Raw genomic sequence first — 22,894 nt, forward strand, 5'->3', positions numbered from 1 at the left:
CAGTGACTTTGAACTATTATTTCCCATGATACTCTATGTTTAACTGTTTCTGTGGAAGACAAGTGATTTGTGGAAAAATTATTGCACAGGATTCCAAGCGGCTGATAGGCAGGCTAACTTCTTTTTTGTGTGCATGTTAGGCAATCCATACACAAGGGCTCTTCGGAGGCTGGCCTAAGGCATGCACACTTCACTTTTCAACAACACATATTATATATTACAAAATGTAATGAAAAAGTAAGTACAGCCCCTAAATATGTCATGGTTTAATGTTTTAAGACATATTTCAGCTTACCCTTGTTTTCACCAACTCCTCTTAGATAACTAAAAGTGAATAAATAACACAATAGTTCTACTTTGTCATTTTTCACTTAAAAATGTTAACCAGCACTCGATATCTATAAAAAAGTATCATAAGTGCACCCTTAGTTCTACTATCTCAATTAATAGGGTATGTACAGTAGAATCAGGTGTACCAAAACGTGCAAATGATAAGCTGATAATCAAAAAGTGATTTCCACCTATACAGTATATAGATATAAGATAATCTTTAAATGAAAAAAAATTCAACACAGTTGCCAATCTACCCAAGAGTGTTTATCTTATCAAATTCTCTCCAAGATCTGACTGTATGAAGCTCCTGGAGGTCTCAAGGAACCCTATGATTGTATTCAGTGTTCTACAGGCCTCTCTCACTATAGTAAATGTCAGAGTTCATGAGTCCACCATCAGAGAGTGAATAAAATGGTTTTCATGGGGAAGGATAGCTTGGACGAATTCTTGCTCCCTAAGAAAAACATTACAACATGGCTTACGTTTCTAAGTTTAAAACAGCACTTGAATCAAAAACACAACTTCTGAAACAATGTGATCTGGGTGAGTCAAAGGTTGAGTTGCTTGGCCATAATGCAAAACATCATGTCTTGTGAAAACCAACCACCACCTTTGACCAGAAGAACCTCATACCTCCCATCAACCAGAGTGGTGGTATGATGGTTTAGGCCTACTCTGCTGCATCAGGACCAGCACAACTTGCTATCATTGGGTCTACCATGAATTCCAGACTATAGCGATTATTCCAGAGGAAAATGAAAGACCATCTGTCCACCAGCTAAAGCTGAACTAAAAGTGAATCATACAACAGGACAATGATCCAAAACATACAAACAAACCTTTGGCAGAATAGCTTAAAAAAGAAAAAAATGGATTTTCAAATGGCTAAGTTAAAGTCTAAGCCTAAACCCCATAGAGATGCTGTGAGCTGTCCATACAAGAAGGGCCACAAACTTCACAGAGCTGAAGCACTTCTGTAAGGAAGAGTGAGCCTGAATTCCTCCCAGGTGATGTGAGAGACTAATAAAAAATTACAGCAAAGGTGGTAGAGTTTTATCTAAAAAGACTTGTGATTGTGATTGTTGCCAAAGGTGCTATCACCAAGTGGTATCTTAGGGGATGAATACTTAGTTATTGATTTTTCTTTGCAGTTTTTTTCTGACTTCTTTCACCATAAACATACAGTATGTGTTAAGTTTGAGCATTCAGGTTTTGCTTAAACATATCCACTTAAAATATGAATATTAACAAATAGACATAATTTGTCATTCAAAAAAATGGGACATCATTGAAAGTTACATGAATGCCTTTGCAAGGCACAGTAACTACGTTTTTACAGATTTGCTTAGTAAAGATTTAGTTTAGGTTATGACTCTTCTTTCAGTGATAGATTGATTGCAGTTTTCATGTTACAAATTATCTGTGGCTACATCAGGTCAAGCTGTTGTATGTTTTGTTTATGCTTTTTATTATATTATTTATTCTTACAATTTTTCATGTCATGTTACATTAAAGTTTTCTCTGTGGCTGCTCAGTTTAAAGTGACAAGACTCTGTGCTCACATGTTCACAGAGAAAATGCATACAAGTTACAAAATATACTATAGCTGATCAATTCAATATTATTGAAGTCACTCACTGCTGCTGAAGAACAGTGAACAAGGCTAGAATTTTACTTTTGTATATTTGTTTCCGAACACTTTAATTGGAGAATGGATACAGCTGGGGAGAAGGGTAATGTTTGTTTGGAAGTTGTTGTACTTTTGTTTTTTATTGTTCTCTTTTTTGTGTTCTTGTTAAACTAAAATGAATCATTACAAATATCAAATCTTCAATTTAAACCTCTAACCAATTAGATATTCCTGCATCATATTTTAATTTTTGTAATCTAGTGTTAATTTCTTATTTTACCTCAAATTATCAGTTATAACACTTCAGAATTCATTCCTTGTTTTTTTACTGTTTGTAAAGTTGTCAAAGTGATTATTTTAAGTTGAGCTAATTATAAGTTCTAGAAGTTTGAAAAGCCATTGTAGCTTGCTGTTATAAGACTTAGTTGAGTACATGTTGCAATATTATTTACTGGCATCAGATTAAAGGAATTACTTCTAATTCAGCAAATTAATAAAGTTACAAGAGAAATGGCTAAATCTTTTGTAGCAGGTGTTTTAACATTTTTGAACTCAAAGGAAACAGGAAAATTCATTATGCTGATGACCAATTGTTATAAAAATCGGGTTCCATGCTAGTGTGTGGTCACTGTTGGAACCAAAACAAGGTGTACATTTTTCTCTCATTAGTATGAGAGCCTGGATGAGTATATACATGTTCACTGGTCTCAGAGGTTTAGATTCCATTTGTCATCTTAGCTTATTCCACAAAAAATTCAAAGAAGCTCAAGTCTTGTATGTAGGGTATAACCTTTACATTTTTATCTAGCAAGAAAGCTGTTATTACATGAGCAGCATGATGACATGCATCATTCTGCTGGAATGTTGTCATGTCAGGATGAGTCCATGGAGACATGTCATGGCAGACTCGAGTGATAGAGTGTGTTGGACAACCATGCAGTAGTAGGAAATCTTGATCCACTCTCAGTCCATGTCAAAAGTACACAAAAAATCTTCAGTCCAAAGGAATTTCTTGTGCGATGTACAGTAGTATGTAGCCAGTGTTTTCTACATTCTGTTTCTGTAGTTAAAGATTTTACTTGAATATAATCTCTGATTGAGGAGGATTTAGCATGGGCATTGCATCACTTCCAGCTTCACTGTTTTTTTGGGAGTCCTCCCATCCCAAAAGAGGCCATAATGCCAATTAGTAATCAAAAAGATTAAATGAAGATATTTCATAAAGCCAAAGGACTATGAGCTATTTCTTCTACAAACAGGTACCTCTTGCACGTGCCAGATAATCCAGAGCTGTGGGTGAAAAAGAGTAGGCAAGAAAGTCAGGGGTCAACACTGGACTATGTAGCACCCAAACAAGGAAGGGAGTTTCACATCTCCGACTATAACGGCAGATGGGGGAAGGGAATGATGAATCACAGAAGGCACTGCCCAAGCAGGTGTGGTGGGTAAGACACCTGAAAATGGTAAAAAAGAGAAAAAAGGAGAAAGAAAAAGCAGACCAGGCTGGGGCTGTGGAAGGGGTGAAAGAGAAAGTGATAGTGGAAGAGAAAGGATGAATACAGAGGACTGAATGGTGTCAGCCCAGATGGCACGATTGTGCTATAGTTCCATGAATGGGTGACGTCATCAGGATGGGCCAAGAGACAGGAAAAGACAGCATGATAAGTTTGGGGAAGGGTAGTTTTCATAACATGTGGACTGGTGTGACTGGGTCGGGAAAGAGACAAGATTGGAGAAGAGATGCAACAATTAAGATGGATTTAGCAGCTGGAATAGTTGGAAGTTGGATATGACTGTTGTGGCTGAGATTGGGTTAGGGAGGTCAACATGATGACAATGACTGCTGAAGAACATTTAAGAAGGCCAGTGAGCTCAGAGAAGTGGAAGAAGGAGGCTGCTGAAGGGTCCAGATGAAAGATGAAGTATTCAGAAACAGAGAAGTGGATGTGAAGAGTGTAAAGCCACTACATGACAAAGGATAATTACGGTGCCATGATAGCAACACCTGCTTTACTCACAAGCTACTTCTTAAACGTCTCTGAGAATTATAAGCCATTGAAAGGGAAATTTCATGTTACTTTGCCTTTCTATCATATTAATTTAATTTAAATTCCACAAGCTGACACCACAGCTCAATTTGCTGTTAATATTCTGACACTTTTCAAATGCCAGTGTGATATGACCCTTTTAATGAATCAAGCAAAAAGAAATTTTGTTTTTTGAATGGAGTTATTTGTGTTTGTGAGCCCCCACTACCTCTCTGTTGCAAATGACTTCAAATCTTTATTTTTAAAGGTGGTAATATACTATAAAGCCTTTGTCACTTTATACCCCTTTCTGATGTTATGGAGACCATATTGACAAGCAATGTGTGTGTACACTGTTTTAGGAATTGTTTGTCTAGCACAGAATGGAACACAATTTTATTCCATAGTAGATCTTATACCACAGCAATAGTCACTTTATTGTTCCATACAGTGTGAGATGGTAAGCTCATTTTTGGCATTAATGACTGCTGCAGTTCTACTTCTATCATTTCCAGACACCTTTGTGACAGCTGAAGGAAGGTATAGTGTGATATTCATTACCACAGCTGCCCAGTGAGAAAATTTGATGGCATTCATTTCATAGAGGGGATGCTATCTCTTCCAGAATCTTTGTCTTCCCCTGGTTCCTTCCTAAGCTCCTGCACCGTGCAGGTCTTGCACTTGTAAATTTATTTATTCTAGGTTTAAAACATTTTTTTATTGAAATATGACTAATGATCCATTCATTAATAGAAAATAACTAATTTCCTGGCAAGGGACATGCCAACCCAGAGTCTTTCCCAGGAGCACAGAGTGCAAGAAAGTACTTCATCATTGATTTAAAAAAAATGTTTAGAGTCATAAAGTTCCCACTAGTTAGGCAGTGAGTTCCATATACTGATACTGTATGTGGTGCTTTAACACCCATTGTGTAGATCTTGGTCTTTCTCATATCAAGAATTTTCAAACAGTATATCTCAATTTAAAAGTTCATTCATACAATAAGTTTCTTAAGCCTGGTGATAGACTATTCAAGCACTTACAGTGCCTATCAAAAGCATTCACCCCCCTTGGACTTTTTACATTTTATTCCTTTACAATATGAAATCATAATGTATGAAACTGTATTTTTTTTAGTAAGTAAGTGCAGGAACATAGTATTTCCTTTTTATTATTTCCTAATTATTATTAAATGTCCACTCTAAGAGTTCATAATTCCACAGATCATTTTTCTGTTATTCTGCAGAATTTTCTGAAGTGAAAGTGTAAGATGTTTTTTCTAAAGAATTGTTGAATATCTTTGTTGATAGCACTGAAATCGATATGAGGGTTGACATACGATTAAATCTGCTGGAAGATGGCACATTGATGATACAGAACACCAGAGATTCTGACCAGGGGACTTACCAATGTATGGCCAAAAATTTTGCTGGAGAGACAAAGACTCAGGGAGTGGTTTTAAGGTATTTTGGTACCCCAAGTAAGTGAACTTTTAAATATGTTCAATGTTTAGTCACCTTTTGTGCTTTCCAACTTATCACAATTACATCCCAATTTCTTGCAATTTGTGCAATACTGGACAGAGCTTACAGCTGCAGATGTTATATAAATACATAGTATACAATTATATTTGCATAATATACAGTAGGTCAACTGCACAACATTTTGTAACTTCACACTTATTTTATGAGGTGTGTTGGATGGAAAGAATAGAAAAAATATATTAGAATAGTAGTTCATTCACCCTTCTTACACATTTATACTGGTTATGATCTTATTTAATTCTATTTAATAGCATTTTTGCTAATATTTAACAGTATAATAATAAAGCTTATTTTACAGTAGGGTATATAATGCCTTTAAAAGCAAATTACACCCAAAGACTTCATTCTCTTATCTGTCACATGTGATAAAAATATGAATGGCATGCTTATTTGTTATTATACTATGTTATGTCCCAGTGTGTGTTCTGTGTGTGTTTTTTCTGTTATGTCCACACTGCTGACTCTTGATTGTTCTCCCTTCCCCATTGGCCCACCATTACACCACACTTTCAGTATGACGTCATCATCAATTAGCTCTCAGCCAATCAGAACACATCTTATTCAGCATATAACATGGAGGTTTTCAGCAACGAGAGGCCTTTCGTTTGACTTCGGTCCCGTTTGGTTTTGGTTATCGCTTCGCTTCTGGTTATTGCTTTGGCTTCGTTGGTTTGTTTTGCTTTGTGTGTGTGTATTTTCGTATAGATTCGGCTTTGTTGTTTTGTTGGTTTTCTGTTAGTTTCTTTGTACTTTCGTTTGTTTGTGTGTTTATCCTTGTTTTGCCATTACCTTCCTCTAATGTGTTATATGTTCAACTTTTGTGTTCTTTGTACCCTGTACCTGTTGATTACTCTTGTTTTCCCTTATTTGTATCCCTGGTTCACTTGTGTTTTTGTGTGAACTTTTGTGTATAAGGTTAGTTTATGTTGTTGGGTACACTTTACACACTTAGTTGACTTTGTATTAGTAACACTAGGTTAGTACGGGTGAGTGCCATTTGTCTTGTATGGTTTCAGATAGTCAGGGAAGGTTAGTTAGGGTGCTGAAGACGCCGAAGACCGTGTGTTTCGGGTTTTCTTTTGTAGTCAGATTAGCTTTCCCTCACTGTCCTAGCCAGCTCCATTTTGTTTATTTTCTTTTCTTTGGCACCACTCTAGTTCCTTACCCTTGTTATCGCGCTTCCTAGTCCCTCACCAAAACCCACCTGCTTCCAAAAGAATTATCTTAAATGTTACACCCCTATACCCCTAGACACTTGGGGTCGTAACATACTATAAAGAAAACAAATTCCTAGACTTTTGTTGGGAGATTCTTAGACTTGGGAGTGTAATTACATGAAATAATGAAGGTTAAAATTATACAAAAATCAGGTCCTTACACCAGGTTATTTTGCAAGCAAATTTTAAAAGTTATTAAAACACATATCTCCTGTTTGTAAATGAATACTGAGCAATAAACACATATGTCTTTTCTTTGTTCCCCTGTACAGTGAGGTAAGACAGAGTAAGAAATTAGGAATCGACTTAAAAGGCATACCAATATTTACAATTATTAACAAATACAAAGTCATAATGTTTACTCCTATTATTTAGAGTAAAGAAATTGTGAGTACCAGGGCCCTACTTTTTGAAACAGGATAACAGTACTCAACCCTGCAACTGAGCCCCAGATACTGTACTACAGAGGAAAAAGGGAAACCTGTTTCTTATAAAGTAAAATTCCCTACACAGGACTAAAATGCTCTCTTAATGAAAACTAAAAAAATGGGACTTTCCCTATTCCAAATAGAACATTACCAAACAAGTGAGAGGTTACTTTAGCCTGATGGATACCATGATTCCACAACTATAAGCAAACATTCCTATTGCTTAATCCTGGTGGTTTCTTCAGTACTCAAATTAAATGGACTTGTTCCATTGTCTAGTCTGCCAAAAGAAAGAACCCTCTCATAGTGCTGTTTCTTTTCTTTCTGCTGTCAATGACTGATTTAATTTATTTATTTTTATTCATGTTGGTATGTCTTATCCATCCTGCATTGAGGCCCAGTTATTCACTGTACAATCCCCAAGAAGGATGGCTTAATACCCTCACTAAAAATAGTCCAGCCACTGTTAAATAGTAGTATGATTTGGGCTCTGGCCATTGTTAACAAAAAAGACAAGAAACAGCTGTGGAGTTCTTCTTGTCCTGACAAAAATTTCTAAAGCAAGCCATTTAACTTACCCTAAAGAGGTGCTATGAGCTGTATTTTTCAATACCCCCTGCTGCACATAAGATAGTATACGAAATTAGTAACATGCATTGTCATAGGTGTTTTTGCCCCTGAATTTTTGTGATAGATCTTTATGTATATCTTAATGATAATAATGTCAAAATTTTTATACAGTCTATTTTCTGTCTCCTTTATATTTTATTTTAGATAAACCCAGCTTTGTGATACAGCCTCAAAACACAGAGGTGCTTGTTGGCTCCAGCCTTACACTGGAATGCAGTGCTACAGGAGATCCCCAGCCACATGTCACCTGGACAAGAGGGAATGGAAGTCTGCTCAGCAATTCCACTCAGTACACCATCACATCATCAGGGGGTCTCTTTATTCAGAATGTCACTTTGGCAGATCACGGCGAGTTTATCTGTCATGCCAGTAATAGTCAGGACTCCATTCAGGCATCAGCAAGCATCATTGTTCAAGGTTGGCTCCAAGTGGCTTTTAATTTTTTTCCCCTCACTGTTGAAAGAGCTGAAACATTGATTCGGAGTTGTATTAAAAATGATTACTGTTACGTAAATAATGTGCTTTCTTTGCCATGTGAGTCATATCCTCTCCATTTGTGGAGGGTGGTTACTCAGAAAATACTGCAGCATTTGTTAAAAAATAATACTGAAAAATAATGAAAGATTGCTTTTGTTTCTTGAACTTCACATAAAATATCCCAGTGTCATCTCAAATGAGTATGTTATAAAAAAAATAAAAATGTAGTTACTACATTACAAGAATCAGGTTATATGGAGAATGTAAAAATTGAGGGACAAAAATATCCTGTTTAATTCCTTGGCAAAAATTTATCTAATTAGTAGACTCCTTTATCCAACTTGATTTAGAAACTATGCAATAATACATATAGTAATTACATAATGAAATGCTGTAGAAAAATAAGTAAAAAATGCAGGTTTTGACAAGAAAGGAATGAGGTACAATAAGCTCTTGTTAGGAACAGAGAATCATGAAATCAGTGTCCATTGAGTGGACACTGAAAAAATGAATTTTTGATTATGAATAGGGAAATTGCTACATCTGAAGGTTTTTCACCAACTCTTACAAAGATAATTTCAAAATAAACCATTGAGGCAGCTCTAAACTTTCAACAAGCTAGTGAATGATGATAGGAAAGTGAGTATTGTGCTAGAAATAAAAACAAGAATGTTATCATCCTGCAGTATTTTGTTAATTTTTAAGATAGATAGTGATGGAGGAGTCCTGCATTTCATTTATTGAAACCTCAAGAGCAATATTTTATTCTGAGATTAATATTGTCTGAACTTCAGACAATTAAGGTAGCTCATTTGGCTGCTAGTAGCTAAATGATCCATGGATCATGTCCAACCATTTATTGAAAGAAGCCAAGGTATCAGCTTTAATATGACTTTTTCATAATGCATTTGAGGATATTGATTACAGGATAATGAATACTGAATCAGGTCCCCTCACAGTTTATTGTGTTCAGAAATAAAAATAATATTTTTTATTCTTTCAGAGTAGGACATTTAATAAGTCCAGAAATGTACCTGAAAGTTCATCCCTGGACTAATTCCAAAGCAGCAATATCTATTTTTGTAATGTGATGAAAAAAATAATGCACAACATTCTGAATAAGTTCCTACATGTGCATTGCACAAGTGTAATAAAACATGCCTTTATTTAAATTTTTCAACTTTTGCGATTTTAAATTTTTATTTTAAACCGTTAATACCAACATTTTGTTTGCCCTTTGTTTGCCAATGTGTTTCCCCACATTGTCTAAAAATGTAAATGTACTTCAAGTAGGTAGCTACAGTACGTGAGCATGCATAGGCTGCAAAGGAACAAGTGAAGGTTTATTCCGTGATGGAATACCTTATACTTGTATTGTATGTTTTTTACTTACAATCACAGATGCTATTGTTTAAAGAAATAGTTAAGCAAGACCAACATTTTGCCCATGTCGACTATCATATTATTTGATTCTGTTATTTTTTTACATTCTATGTTTTTTTAGTTTGTTATTTATGTATAAAATAGTTGATGAAATCCATTAAATCTGAATGTTGCATTTAAAGTTTTCATTAGTATACAGTATTTAAAGGAATTTACTCCTACTGTAGTTTCTGATTTTGTAGAGTACAGGAAAGTGTAGGAAATGCTTGTGAAATTCCTTGCAAATAAAAGTTAAAAGTATATACAATATATTACAGGTATGTGCAAATATTGTATGGTTTAACCAGTCAACAGAAACACATTTTATATGTTCTGTATATGCTCATTTGAAAAGCATCAGGCAAATATGCACATACTATATAAGGTATACAGTTCATTTGGTCAGTTTTTCTTTCCTACCCTTGATTTGCTTTCAGCTCCTCCAAGGTTTACTATGGTTCCCAGAGATCAGGCTGTGATTGAAGGTCACTCAGTGGACTTTCCATGTGCAGCTGTTGGAAATCCTTCTCCTGTCATTGCATGGACTAAAGCAGGTAATACATGTGCTTTTTAAATGACTGTTTCATGGGAAATAGGATCAGCTTCTTTTCTTAGCCTTTCCCATATTCTTTGACTCATATTGCTCTGTCGAAATGTTATACTTAGCTAGAACAGGATGGTGAGTGTGACTTTATTTATTCAAATTATTTTTTTCTTTTATGATTCATTTATTGAAGTGATGAATTGCTTTATGGAAACTTTACAATCTGTTTAATATTTTGTATATTTTACATGTAGTTTGTATTTTAACGTACAGTGTACAGTGTTTTATGAATGAGAGATCATCTGTATATGCATTGTCTTTTTATTACTCTAATAGCTTCTTGAAATTTGCCTTAACACTTTAAGAAGATGTATGGCAATAAAAGATTAAATACATTCTTAGTAATGAGACATGCAGTACTTTTTTGGCATATATTACGGATTTTATAGTTTTAGAAGAATTACATCACTCTTCCTGAACCTCATAAAACCAGATAGAAAGGTTACACTATTTAGAGTAAACATGCATCATCTTAATGTTTATATGAAATGGCATCAGTGACCATCATTTTATTGTTTTTTAATTAATATAGTTGGAACATCTGTGTAGTTTTATACACCCTGTTTTCATTAACTTGCTAGTGTAAGATTCCATGATTGTGTCATGTTGAGAAATATTATAAAATGAAATGAAAAACACAAAGTGAGGTATAAAATTGCACCTACAGTGCGTACTACCTGGAATGATACTTTTAGCTGTTTATTTTACCCAAATTAAATTTGTATAAAAGAGTGCCTGACTGGTTTCCTTTTGTTTGAGGGTTTATTATATGCTGTTTTACTTGCCAAATGACACAGCAGGCAGAGAAAAGAGGCCATTATTAATGTTTGGATTATTGAATGCACATGTCTCCTGCAAGCTATTAAGAAAAATCTTCATAAATATCAACAATACAATATTTTAGAAAAGTAAATAATGCTTCTGTAGCTCTGTATTTTGAATAAAAAAATTAAGAGCAGTCCTAGCATAGAAAATGGGAATGTAGAATAATACAGTATATGCAAGCCTGGGAGAGTATATTCTGGTGAAGAGAGTTGACCTAAGAACATTTTCATACTGATCTGTATTATTAACTAACTCAGTACAGTTTTGTTAATACTAAGAAACTTTTAACTATTTAATTATTAAGCTGCACAAATTTAATTATCCCCATTTCGTATTAGCACAAAATAACAACAGATTTTCCATAATGACACACAAATAATGTTAGTATCAGGGGAGTGCTTTTAACACAAAGGTTTCATGTTCAGTTTAGTCGAGTTTATTGCTTTGGAGGGTGATCCAAATTGCAGCATCACAAATTCACACAATGAACCCACAGGGACATTTAAGATACATGGCCAAATTTGAATGCTTCCAAAAATATTCAGACCCAATCACAGTTTTCACATTTTCTTAATAAAAGCAAAATGGAAATGCATGAGTATGTAAATTCATGGCTGTGGCAAACCTAAGTTAATTTAGGTGTACAGAATTACCTTAATGAACCACGCAATTAGTTGTGTGATCTCTGTCTGTGTACAACAATAGTGGTTTACATAATTTCAGAATAAATACATCTTAGTCTGTAAGGTCCTTCAGTCAGGTAGTGAATTTCAAGCAAAGATTCAACCATGAAAACCAAGGTACCTTCAAAACTCAGTGATAATGTTGAAGAAAAAGGGCAGACCAAGAGAAGGGTACAAAACCACATAAAACTCTTTGAACATTATGAAGCTGATCATTAAATTTGTGAAGTGTATTGTCCAACCCAGAAGTGGTCTAGATCAGGTTGTCCCTCCAAACTGCATTGTTGGCTAAGAGGGAAACTGGTTAAGGATGCTACAGTGAGGCCAACAAGCCAGTTTGAAAAAGCTACATAGTTCAATGTCTGAGATGGGAGAAAGTGCTCTTTGGTCAAATCAGGTCTGTATGGCACCATGACCAGAAGGAAAGCATTACTAAAAAAACATTTCAAATCTTGAATGGGGTTTGCAACAGAGAATCTAAGCATTTAAAACTCTATTGTCCAGGGAGTCCACAGCAGGCTTCACCTCTGTATTTCCAGAGACCAATGCATGGACTTCAAGTAGTGTAAATGATCAGGTGACCATTTTCAGTTCTTCTCAGGTTTCGAGGTATCTAACTTTCAAACGTGTGATTCCCTTGTGGCTGGGAATATATTGCTAGGCTCTTCTTCTCTTCTGTAGCTTTCCACCTGATAGGCTAAGTGGTCCGACAGCCACAGATGGTGTTTTAACCCACCACCGGGTGGTGCAGGGAAGTCCTCTATAAACTGTTATAGGACGACCCAGTAGTGCATTTCTTTATACGTAGTTTCTTTGGGGGACAGCCAATGGTATCCCACATCTGGCAGGAGCTGGGCAAAAACATGTACCGTAGGGCTATCGGTGAACTTCAGGTTCCTAAATTTTTGGGGAGGCCCTTGGTATTCAGCCCCACTCAATCCAAGAAGTCTTCCTCCAGTTTCTTATAATCTCTGGCATTCTGTACTGGTACTGTATTGCCATGGACACCACCTGTGCCCCTCCCATTAACAGTGGAGTGAGTTGATATGCCCAAGTTTCCTTGTGCAAGGCCATTACAACAAATTCAATCAATTTCTTTAATAAACGTATTAAAATTAATAAAATTATTAGTCATGTACTGTACAGTTCAACAATTCAAGTGGTCAACAAAAGAGTGTGTTTAATATTATGGCAGGGCTTAAGGATTGAAATATAATAGCTAAATCAATTGAGTCAAATGGCTTTAAGGTTTATAAAAATCTACTTTAGCACACAAAAGATTATTGCATAAACACACATTAGATATCATTTGCTGCTAAATAAAAAGTTTGTTTAAAACTTCCCGGTTGTGCTTTGGATAAAGACAACTTAAGCAGTTCAAATACAGAGCCTAATTTACTATTGAAGTGCTTAACAAATAATTTTATCCTTTAGTGATGTCTTGATAGTTGTCATGAGCCATAAAGCCACAGTGAAAGCTTGTGATGGACAATTTGCCAAGAGAGGGCTGACTTTCCCCATTTCCTGACTGTGCAGGGGGCCAGCTGCTCAGTGACAGAAGGCTATCAGTGTTGTCATCAGGGACTCTGCGGATCAGTCGTGTGGCCCCACATGACCAGGGCCAGTACGAGTGCCAGGCTGTCAGCATAGCTGGACTGAGAAGATTGCCAGTGCAGCTGACTGTGCTGGCCAAAGGTATACCAACTCTCCTGGCTCTGGGCCTTCATGCATCTGTTCGGAATATGAGATAATCATTCCTCTAAATTCACCTCACTTGCTCATGTGGTCATTTGCATTGTGGATATACCTTTTAGTTTTTAAATTCCCCAATGGAAAGTGTATAGTACGAATGTATTTTAGAAAGTAAAACACTAATATACAGTATTTGTGACATGAACAAAATGAATAAGCTGCATAATAATAATTTATCTGCTATTTTAAATAATGTTCTCTTGCTTTGTCTCTTCAATAAATTTAACTTCTTTCGATGTGAATGAGTATATATCATAGAAAAGCATTCCTTACACTGGAAAGAAATAATTGTTCCAAAAAAGAATGACTTTACAAAATAATACTGTATATGGAATCTCATTTTCTTAAAAGCAGTGAAAGGTTAACATTTTAAGTTAATTTGGGATTTAGTTCAAATACTCTTTATAATGTATGTGGTAAAAAATACATAATCTCTCACCTAATTATATTCCTGTTGAAATGTGAAAAAACAATAAGTTGGTAAACCAAAACTTTTTTCTCTTTAACCTCTCTCTCATACAAATAAAAGAAAACACACAAACTTCCACAACATGACAGTTTTCTCTTTTTTTGTGAACTAAACAGTTCTATACACATATAATACCGGTGTGGCTCTGTTACTGATTTTTTTTAATTTATTTTAATTTTTTAAGTTAAAAAGTGCCAATAGATGGCACTGATTGTTTATAAATCACAGTTGAATGAAAGCTTTTTGGCTCTTTGATTATCCATTAACAAAACATTACTGCCTTAACTTCATTTTTCATGTTTCTTGTAGTTTACAAACACAAATCCCAGGGGGGGAATATTCCAGGGCTACACAATACGTGGTCCCTCCAATCTAATCCATTGCAGTACTTTGAGAGTTTGAAAATTATTATACAATTTACTTCTGGATCCTTGTTTCTGTAATTATGCTTTAGTTTTCTTCTCAATGTGTGTGATTTTTTTAGTCTACATTTATTCCAAACTACAGAATGCAAATGTATTTTTTTATTGAAAATCTTGTCAACTAAACAACTGCACTGATGTCTGCTCAGCTGCTCAGTTAAGAACAGTCCTGGAAATGGGACTTTAGAATAAATGCAGAATTAATTGCTTTTAAAAACATTTAAAAGTGGTCACCTTAAATAGTAGGTTAAGTGGTAGGCTTGGGGATACTAGTGTGGAGAATGTCATTTAAAATGATTTTTTTTTCTGGTTTTTCTTTAGTTTTGCCTGTTTTTATACATGTACCTCAAGATGTCTCAAGTGAAGTGGGGCAAGATGTGCATATTCTGTGCAGTGCTCTGGGAGAACCAACCTCTACAATCACCTGGACAAAGGTATGTTGTGAAGTTTTAGGGGGTTTATGTTCCACTATGTTTTTCCCACTACTAAAACTTAATTCTCAGTCCCGCAATGTATCATGTATACTAGCAAATCTGTGCACATTATACCTCATTTAAAACTTTGTGAGAACAATGTTTGATGTGTGTTAAATTCAGGTTGTCAGCGAAGCAGGACTGACATTTGGTATTATGAGATGAGTGCGATGTATCTTGCCAGGAGACTGGGATCCCTTCTATCATCCCTATTTACATGAGGTGTAAAAGAGAACAAGGTTAACTGCTCCTCTGCAGAAGAGAAGTTAGCTGGTGCAGTGATTAAACAAAAGGTCTCAGTACCAGAATGTTCCTAGTTCAAATTCTCGCTCTTTCACTGGCTCACTGATTGTTGTTCTGTTCATGTTACTTGATTGTCTTGCACTGTGTCCTTGAAATAATGTGCTGGTATAGGGGATTATCATCAGCAGTGTCAAAGTTCATCCTGGGGTCTCTATTTTATTCTGTAGAAGAATCAGCTAAATTATTTCTTATTTATAAGTAAAGCACCAAGGGACCTCAGGAACCCTGATGAAATTAGAAATTTAAAAAATAAAACATAGTACTAGTTTACTAAATGCACAGGCATTCATTATTTCTAAAATAGGTTGGTATGGATTAATAACACTATTAACAAAATCAATAAATACTGTATTTAGATCATAAAAGTCATGCCAAAGGCAGTTTGGCTTAATGTTCATTGGTACGAGATGCAAGAAAGAAAGAAATGTTTCTTTTCTTGATTTTAACAGTTTTCAGTCAGAATTTTATATATCAGAACTGAAATATGAGGTTATTTATGCATATGTTTTGTTTACTTTATAATGTCTTACATTGTTTAATATAGACCACTAAACAAAGGTTTCAACCAAAGGTAGATGACAGAAAGTAAATTAAAAACAAAATTTGATTTAATAAGAAAAAAAGGGAAACATCCATAACAAAACTGATTGTTTAGGAAATCAATTGCTGTATAGTAGCTGTATAGAGAAAAATGTAACTGACTTCAAGACCATTATTTAAAAAAAAGCCACATGAAACTGAATGCATTTGTAATTGTATAGTATTTACAGATATGAATGTTGTAGAAAATACAATTAACTCAAAGCATCTGACTGGTCATTTTTCATCTTGATATCTCCATTTTTATAAGGATGGTGTTCAAATCACTGAAAGTGGAAAGTTCCATGTTAGCTCTGAAGGCCTACTCACCATCCGAGATGTTGGTCAGGCAGACAAAGGCAGATATGAATGTGTGGCACGAAACGCCAGTGGCGAGTCTACCTCTAGTATGGTGCTGAGTGTTGTAGGTAAGGCATTTTTTAAAATGTTTTTACTTTGAGAAGTACAGTTATTCTGTTCTTTTCATTCGATAGTTTTCTTTTTTTTATACAGAAACACAATTTTATTACTATTTTTTACTGAAAATGTATCTTGCTTAAGCTAACAGCTAATCCTGATCCCATCTGTATTTTGTAGTATAAATAGTAGCGTATTAGCATTATGGATATATTATGGATATACTGTACTGTATAGAAAGGAATAATAATCTGTATGTGAATGACTAGAAACACCTTGCAATTAATCATTTACATTTGTTTTGTAAATGTGTTGTATAAATCTCCGTAACTCTACATACTGGCTTCTCATGAGTACATAGGCTGCTGTGAAAATTCAATTTTAAGATTCTGATCAGTATGAATGGCTAAACAACAAGATTGGTTTCTTCTCAATGAGGTTCCATAGTAGTGCATTGTACATGTTCCAACCCTTGATTTGATTTCTAAGCTTTTAACTATGTATCTTTTTATTCTGAAATTTTCTTTATGTGTTTTGTCTTTTTTTATATATTTGCTTTTGTTAGTTGTCTCTGTCAGTAACGATAGATATGTTACCCTTGTTTGGTATTGTTCTCCTAATGGTTTGCCTTTTATCAGAATTTTTATACAAGAGTGCAAATTCTTGATTATTCCATGTGTTGCCCTTGCTTTTTATCAGTGTTTTAGGCAGTCCTTGTGGATCACTGGATAGATTGTGGATGAAATTGTCTATTATTGCCGTGATGGTTTCAGTATAATGGATACCATAGTTAAACGTTTGTATTTAAAATGATTTCTTGTTAAATAACATATTGCTTTATTCTGTTTTAGAAATCCTGTTATTTTTTCTTCCCTGTGGTTGCTTAAAGTGTTCTATTTTATTTGAATGTGTTGTCACTGCTAAGACTTAACACTTTCAGCAGTTAGATAGTATTGACTGCTGAGTTAATTTCTGTTAACATGTTAACATGTTCCGCTACATTATTTCTGTAATACGACATTGTAATAAGATGGGTCATATTATTCAAACCATATCTAATGTAAAATTGTTCATTGAATGGTAATATCATGCAGAACTGCAGAAATGCTGTAATTAAAAACAATCTTTGCTACTTATACAGTGTTGCATTGCCTTCTGCTGTTAATTTTTTGCTTTGATCTGTCTGAAGCCAGCCTTATTTTTAGCTTTTCACAGAACTTCATTGTCACCTTGTGTATCCTTGCAGTTCCAGAGGGAAGACGTGCAGGAGACAGTTTTGTTGAACCGTCAATTCATGATGCAACTCAAAGGGTTGACAGTGCAATCAATTCAACACGTAGAGATTTATTTGACAAGTAAGAAATAATGATTGATTCTTTAATGACTGATGACAATAACTATAATAACTAATTTAGGTTTAGTTTATTACAACGTGGAGCCGTGGTAGCTAAGACAGCAAGGGCATCTACTGTAGCTCCTGACCAGAATGTCCCAGGTTCAATCCCAGGTAGGGGCAAGCAACATAGCTTGTTCTAATTCTTTCCAGACAACTCCCAGGTCCACTTAGCCTGCTTTCCAAATGAGTACCGGGGGTTAATCCTTCCAGGGGTAATAGACCAGCTGGAGCGTAATGCTGACCACATCACCTCCACCTCCAGTGTCGGATGGTCAAGAAAAATGGTGGCCCTTGTCCCCCATTCCCCCATGGGCCTTTATGGCCTGAAAAGGGACCTACCTTATTTCAAGGTATTGAGTATTAATAACCATGTAGCGATATCAATATTTTTTTCATTAACCTTGATTTAATGCCTATGATTTTCTTTTTGTCCCTCTGTCTCAAATTCAGGCGACCTCGCACACCAAATGACTTACTGGCTCTGTTCCGCTACCCAAGAGACCCTTTCACCATTGAGACTGCTAGGGCCGGAGAAATATTTGAACAAACACTGCAACTTATTCAAGAACATGTACATCAGGGGCTAACTGTTGACCTCAATGGCATTGGTAGATTTATGTGCATTATTTTAATTAATTTAATTTCATTTATCTTAAAGACATACTGACTCATTGTACATAAACCAAACTATCGACTTGTTGTGTCTGTGGCAGCTCTAGTTTTCTTAATTTAAATTACAGGAATTCCAAATTTAATATAATTTAACAACTTTACATTTTTATTTGTCTAATTGTGATTTTATTTTAATAATTATATTTCTGTTTGTACTGTTGTGCTTCAGAATCTGTTTTAATATAACAAAGAGTCAAGGCTTATTCACCACTGCATGCTTATTTTCTTTTACATTTGTATCTGTATGAAACCATCTTCTTTGTTGGTATTGTAGAGTTCCGCTACAATGACCTGGTTTCACCACATTACCTGGACCTCATTGCCAACCTGTCTGGCTGCACTGCTCATAGACGCTTCCCAAACTGTTCTGACATCTGCTTCCACCAAAAGTACAGAACACATGATGGTACCTGTAACAACCTGCAGCATCCCATGTGGGGTGCATCCTTAACTGCTTTTGAGAGAATACTTAAGCCAGTATATGAGAATGGTTTTAGTCTACCCAGAGGGGTTGGACATGATGCAAAATATAATGACTACCCATTACCAATGCCCAGACAAATCTCCACTGCCATGGTTGGCACTGAGACAGTAACTGCTGATGACCGCTTCACACATATGCTCATGCAGTGGGGACAGTTCTTGGATCATGATCTGGACCAGACTGTAGCAGCCCTCAGTATGTCACGGTTTTCAGATGGTAAACCCTGCAGCTCTGTGTGCACTAATGACCCCCCCTGTTTTCCCATCATGATACCTGAAAATGATCCCCGTGTGAAGAATGCAAGGTGCATGTTTTTTGTGCGTTCAAGTCCAGTCTGTGGTAGTGGAATGACTTCAGTCCTTATGAACTCTGTCTATGCCAGGGAGCAGATTAATCACTTGACCTCCTATATTGATGCATCCAATGTGTATGGGAGTAGTGACCATGAATCTGCTGAGCTCCAGGACCTCTCCAGCCAGCACGGACTCCTGCAGAAAGGTATGGAGTGGGGAAATTCTGGAAAGCACCTTCTGCCCTTTGCCAGAGGACCATCCACTGAATGCATGCGGGATGTGAATGAAAGTCCTATTCCGTGCTTCCTGGCTGGGGACCACCGTGCTAATGAGCAGTTGGGCTTGACTGTCATGCATACCTTGTGGTTCAGAGAACACAACCGTATTGCGGAGGAACTGTTGAAGCTCAATCCTCATTGGGATGGAGATACAGTGTATCATGAAGCCAGAAAGATTGTAGGTGCTGAAATGCAACACATCACATATCGGGAGTGGCTACCCAAAATCCTGGGGGAGGTGGGTATGAAGCTGTTGGGGGATTACAAGGCTTACAATCCAAACGTCAATGGAGGCATTCTTAATGCGTTTGCTACTGCTGCTTTCAGATTTGGCCACACCTTGGTTAACCCAATCCTGTATCGCTTGAATGAATCCTTTGGGGAGATCCAAGAAGGTCACATTCCTCTCCACAAGGCCTTCTTTTCTCCCCATCGGATTGTTCAGGAAGGAGGCATAGATCCCATTCTCCGTGGCCTCTTTGGGGTGGCTGGCAAAATGCGGGTTCCTTCTCAGCTTTTAAACATGGAGTTGACTGAGAGACTTTTCTCCATGGCTCACTCAGTGGCCTTGGACTTGGCTGCTATGAACATTCAAAGGGGTCGTGATCATGGCATTCCACCCTACAAGGACTACAGGGTGTTCTGTAACCTGACTTCAGTGAAAGGTTTTGATGATCTAAAGAATGAAATCCGTAACCCTGAAATCAGAGAAAAATTGAAAAGGTAAGTAAAAAAAATATTATTCTAAATATTAAGAAATGCTTAGGTTTTGCTGTTTGTCATTTGTACTGTCATAGATGTTTTTTTTTCTCAATACAATCAGTGATACAAGACTACAACTCACGTTATATACTATGAAATAAATATAAAGTACAATTTTAAAGGTTTTTTCCTCCAGTGCAAAACTTGTTCATTTCTTCAATCATGTTGCATTAAATTATCATTTTCATTAAATTATCTTCCCTTCTTAGACATAGAATTATTCTTTTTGTATTTTTGTATGCTCTACACCTCTGATTTTAACTGCCTGCTGTATTAACAAATACATGGTGATTTTAGGTTCAAAACCTTATGTCTGTAACACTACCAGGCAAAAATAAAATTTAAGGTTACTTTGACATCATTGATCTAACATGGATTATAAAAAAGCATTTTTTGAGCTCCTGTGAACCCCCACAGACTGAATCATTTGTGTATTTTTAGCCATAATTCAAGGATAACCAGAGATAAGTGCCTGTTGCACTTTGTCAGAGTGCTGAAATGAAACACTGATAAAATTCAGCAATAACTTCATGCTGTAATGTCTAGAATGGCTATTGAGCAGCTACTGTTTACAGTGTTCATATAGTCTTAGATCACATTTATACCAACATAACCTACATTTGTCATATTTTAGATAGGGTACTTCCATACTCCCAAGCAAATACCCCAGATAGGGTTCATATTCTTTTCTATAAAAGTCTATACAAATTACTAAAATTTACACTTTATCTTTCAGTTGCCTAGCTCTCTAAATACCCACAAAATGACCATTTCTTATGGCTTTTCCTCTGGTGAAATGTAAGTTCCATTGGAAAGTTTATACATTAGTTCACTGTATTAATGCATGTATTGGCACTTTCTGTTTGAGTTCTACAGTATATTACCTATAACAGACATGCATTCACCTCAGACTTTTCCATTTTTGCACATGCTTTGATTTAAATCTCAATGATGGAAGAGGCACATATCTAACGTTCCTTTGTATCCCTTAAGTGTAATTTCTTTTTCCAATGCCATTTACATGCCCATGATCCCATCTGTGAAAAAGGTTATTCATTTTGATGGTTACAGAGAGGTAGCACATAATTGCAAAACCACGATTAACGGGCTGGGGTATTTTACCCAAAATATAATGGAAAAGGAGGGGAAACAATGACGTAACAAAATAAAACATAAGTAAAAACAATTTTGAAATATGGAGATTTAAGAGTAAAAAGGGGGAATTCAAAGATGAAACCCCCTTTTTACTGTATTTACAATCACTTATAAGCAAATGCCAGCATGGAGGAAACCCATTCAAAAATGGTCAATATAATTTGAGTCACAGTTGGGGGTGGTACAGAGCACTGAAATAGGACTATACATTCTGACACCACTGAAATATCCTTTCCTTGAGTAATACCTACAGGCTTTTATTATTATTAGATATTCGATATTTATTCTAATCTTTGTTTTCTCGTTCCATTTAATTAACATTTGTAAACTTTTGTGTCCAGTTGTTTTAACAGAAAAGCATAGTTTAAAACATTCTCTTAATTCCTGTCATACGTGTAACTTGATTTTATTGCTTGTTCCAGCTGTCATCTGTAATAAAGTAAACTGTGGTATAGTATAAATATTTTTTTTTTAAAAAAATCAAGAGGGTCAAACATTGACATATACAGTATATATAACTTGTCTTTTGTAGTTTGTATGGAACACCTCTAAACATTGACCTTTGGCCTGCATTAATTGTGGAAGATTTGATTCCTGGAACTAGAGTGGGTCCAACTCTTCTGTGCCTGTTTGTTACACAGTTTCAGAGACTCAGAGATGGAGACAGGTAATACAGTGTCCTAATAAAAATATTATTAAGCATATAAACAATGCAAAATATTCTGAAATAACAATGTTTACCTTCTTTTTAAATATGAAAACATAAAAATTTTAATTTGGAAAGATATAGTAGAGTTTAATGAAGTTAAATGAAGACAAATGTTTGCATAATCACTCGATTATTTCTAATTTGACTAAATCCCACGCACCCAGCAGCTTTCTTTTGATATGGAGATATACAGTGGCCATTGCTGGTAGAATGTGACCCTATAACACAATCTAGACACATTGGTTACAACACAGAAAATACATATATAAATTTGTCATTTGGAACATCAACGTTTTTGGAAACGCAGAGTCAGAAAAACAACAGGGTCACAGGATTCAAGAGGAAATCAAGAGATTTCAGTGCAATGATATCTCAATCTATTCAGTACTTCCCAACAGTTTTTTTGTAGTTAAACCACTGTACATAGTCATTGGGCAGAAGTATTACACTATTATACTATCCAAAATTCTGAGGATATAAAAAAAAACATGATGGCACTGGACTATACAGGAGGCTTTATTTTAGAATCTGCTGGTATTTACAACAAAGTATTTCAAAACAGCTCAAACTGCTAACATTCAGGGGATTAATGTGCGTTGGTTCTCTGACGCCAAGCTACTGCTTGGGAAGAATCTGGCACAATCACATTAACAGTATGTGTTGTTATACTGTTATATATATATTGTTATGCCCATTGAAACATGATTTTACTATATTGCACAGCTTTTTATTCGTTTTTATTTTAAGGATCAATGCTAATTATTTGCTGAATTATAACATTTCTTTTAAAAAGTAAAGTATTGTAGTTGCGTGAGCTAAACAACAGAATTGTTTATCCATGTACATGGTAAAGCATTCATATTGCATTTGTTTGAAATATATAGTCTCGTGTTTCACCATAATACTGTTC

The 22,894-nt window shown here is 35.6% G+C and overlaps 1 protein-coding gene across 1 annotated transcript in view; it reads left to right on the forward strand.

The window, feature by feature from the left end:
• LOC148831842 (peroxidasin homolog) overlaps positions 1-22,894 on the forward strand; it is a 66,825-nt gene that overhangs the window by 38,390 nt on the left and 5,541 nt on the right. Inside the window, exons 9-18 of the mRNA XM_088919135.1 lie at positions 5,301-5,470; positions 7,954-8,226; positions 10,146-10,262; positions 13,357-13,515; positions 14,785-14,897; positions 16,090-16,246; positions 17,482-17,590; positions 18,082-18,239; positions 18,578-20,081; positions 21,808-21,942. Coding sequence (XP_088775261.1) covers positions 5,301-5,470; positions 7,954-8,226; positions 10,146-10,262; positions 13,357-13,515; positions 14,785-14,897; positions 16,090-16,246; positions 17,482-17,590; positions 18,082-18,239; positions 18,578-20,081; positions 21,808-21,942 — 2,895 coding nt within the window. The remainder of the gene's footprint in view (positions 1-5,300; positions 5,471-7,953; positions 8,227-10,145; positions 10,263-13,356; positions 13,516-14,784; positions 14,898-16,089; positions 16,247-17,481; positions 17,591-18,081; positions 18,240-18,577; positions 20,082-21,807; positions 21,943-22,894) is intronic.

Source organism: Atractosteus spatula, chromosome 6 (assembly GCF_055471065.1).
Source record: "Atractosteus spatula isolate fAtrSpa1 chromosome 6, fAtrSpa1.hap1, whole genome shotgun sequence".
NCBI lineage: Eukaryota > Metazoa > Chordata > Actinopteri > Semionotiformes > Lepisosteidae > Atractosteus > Atractosteus spatula.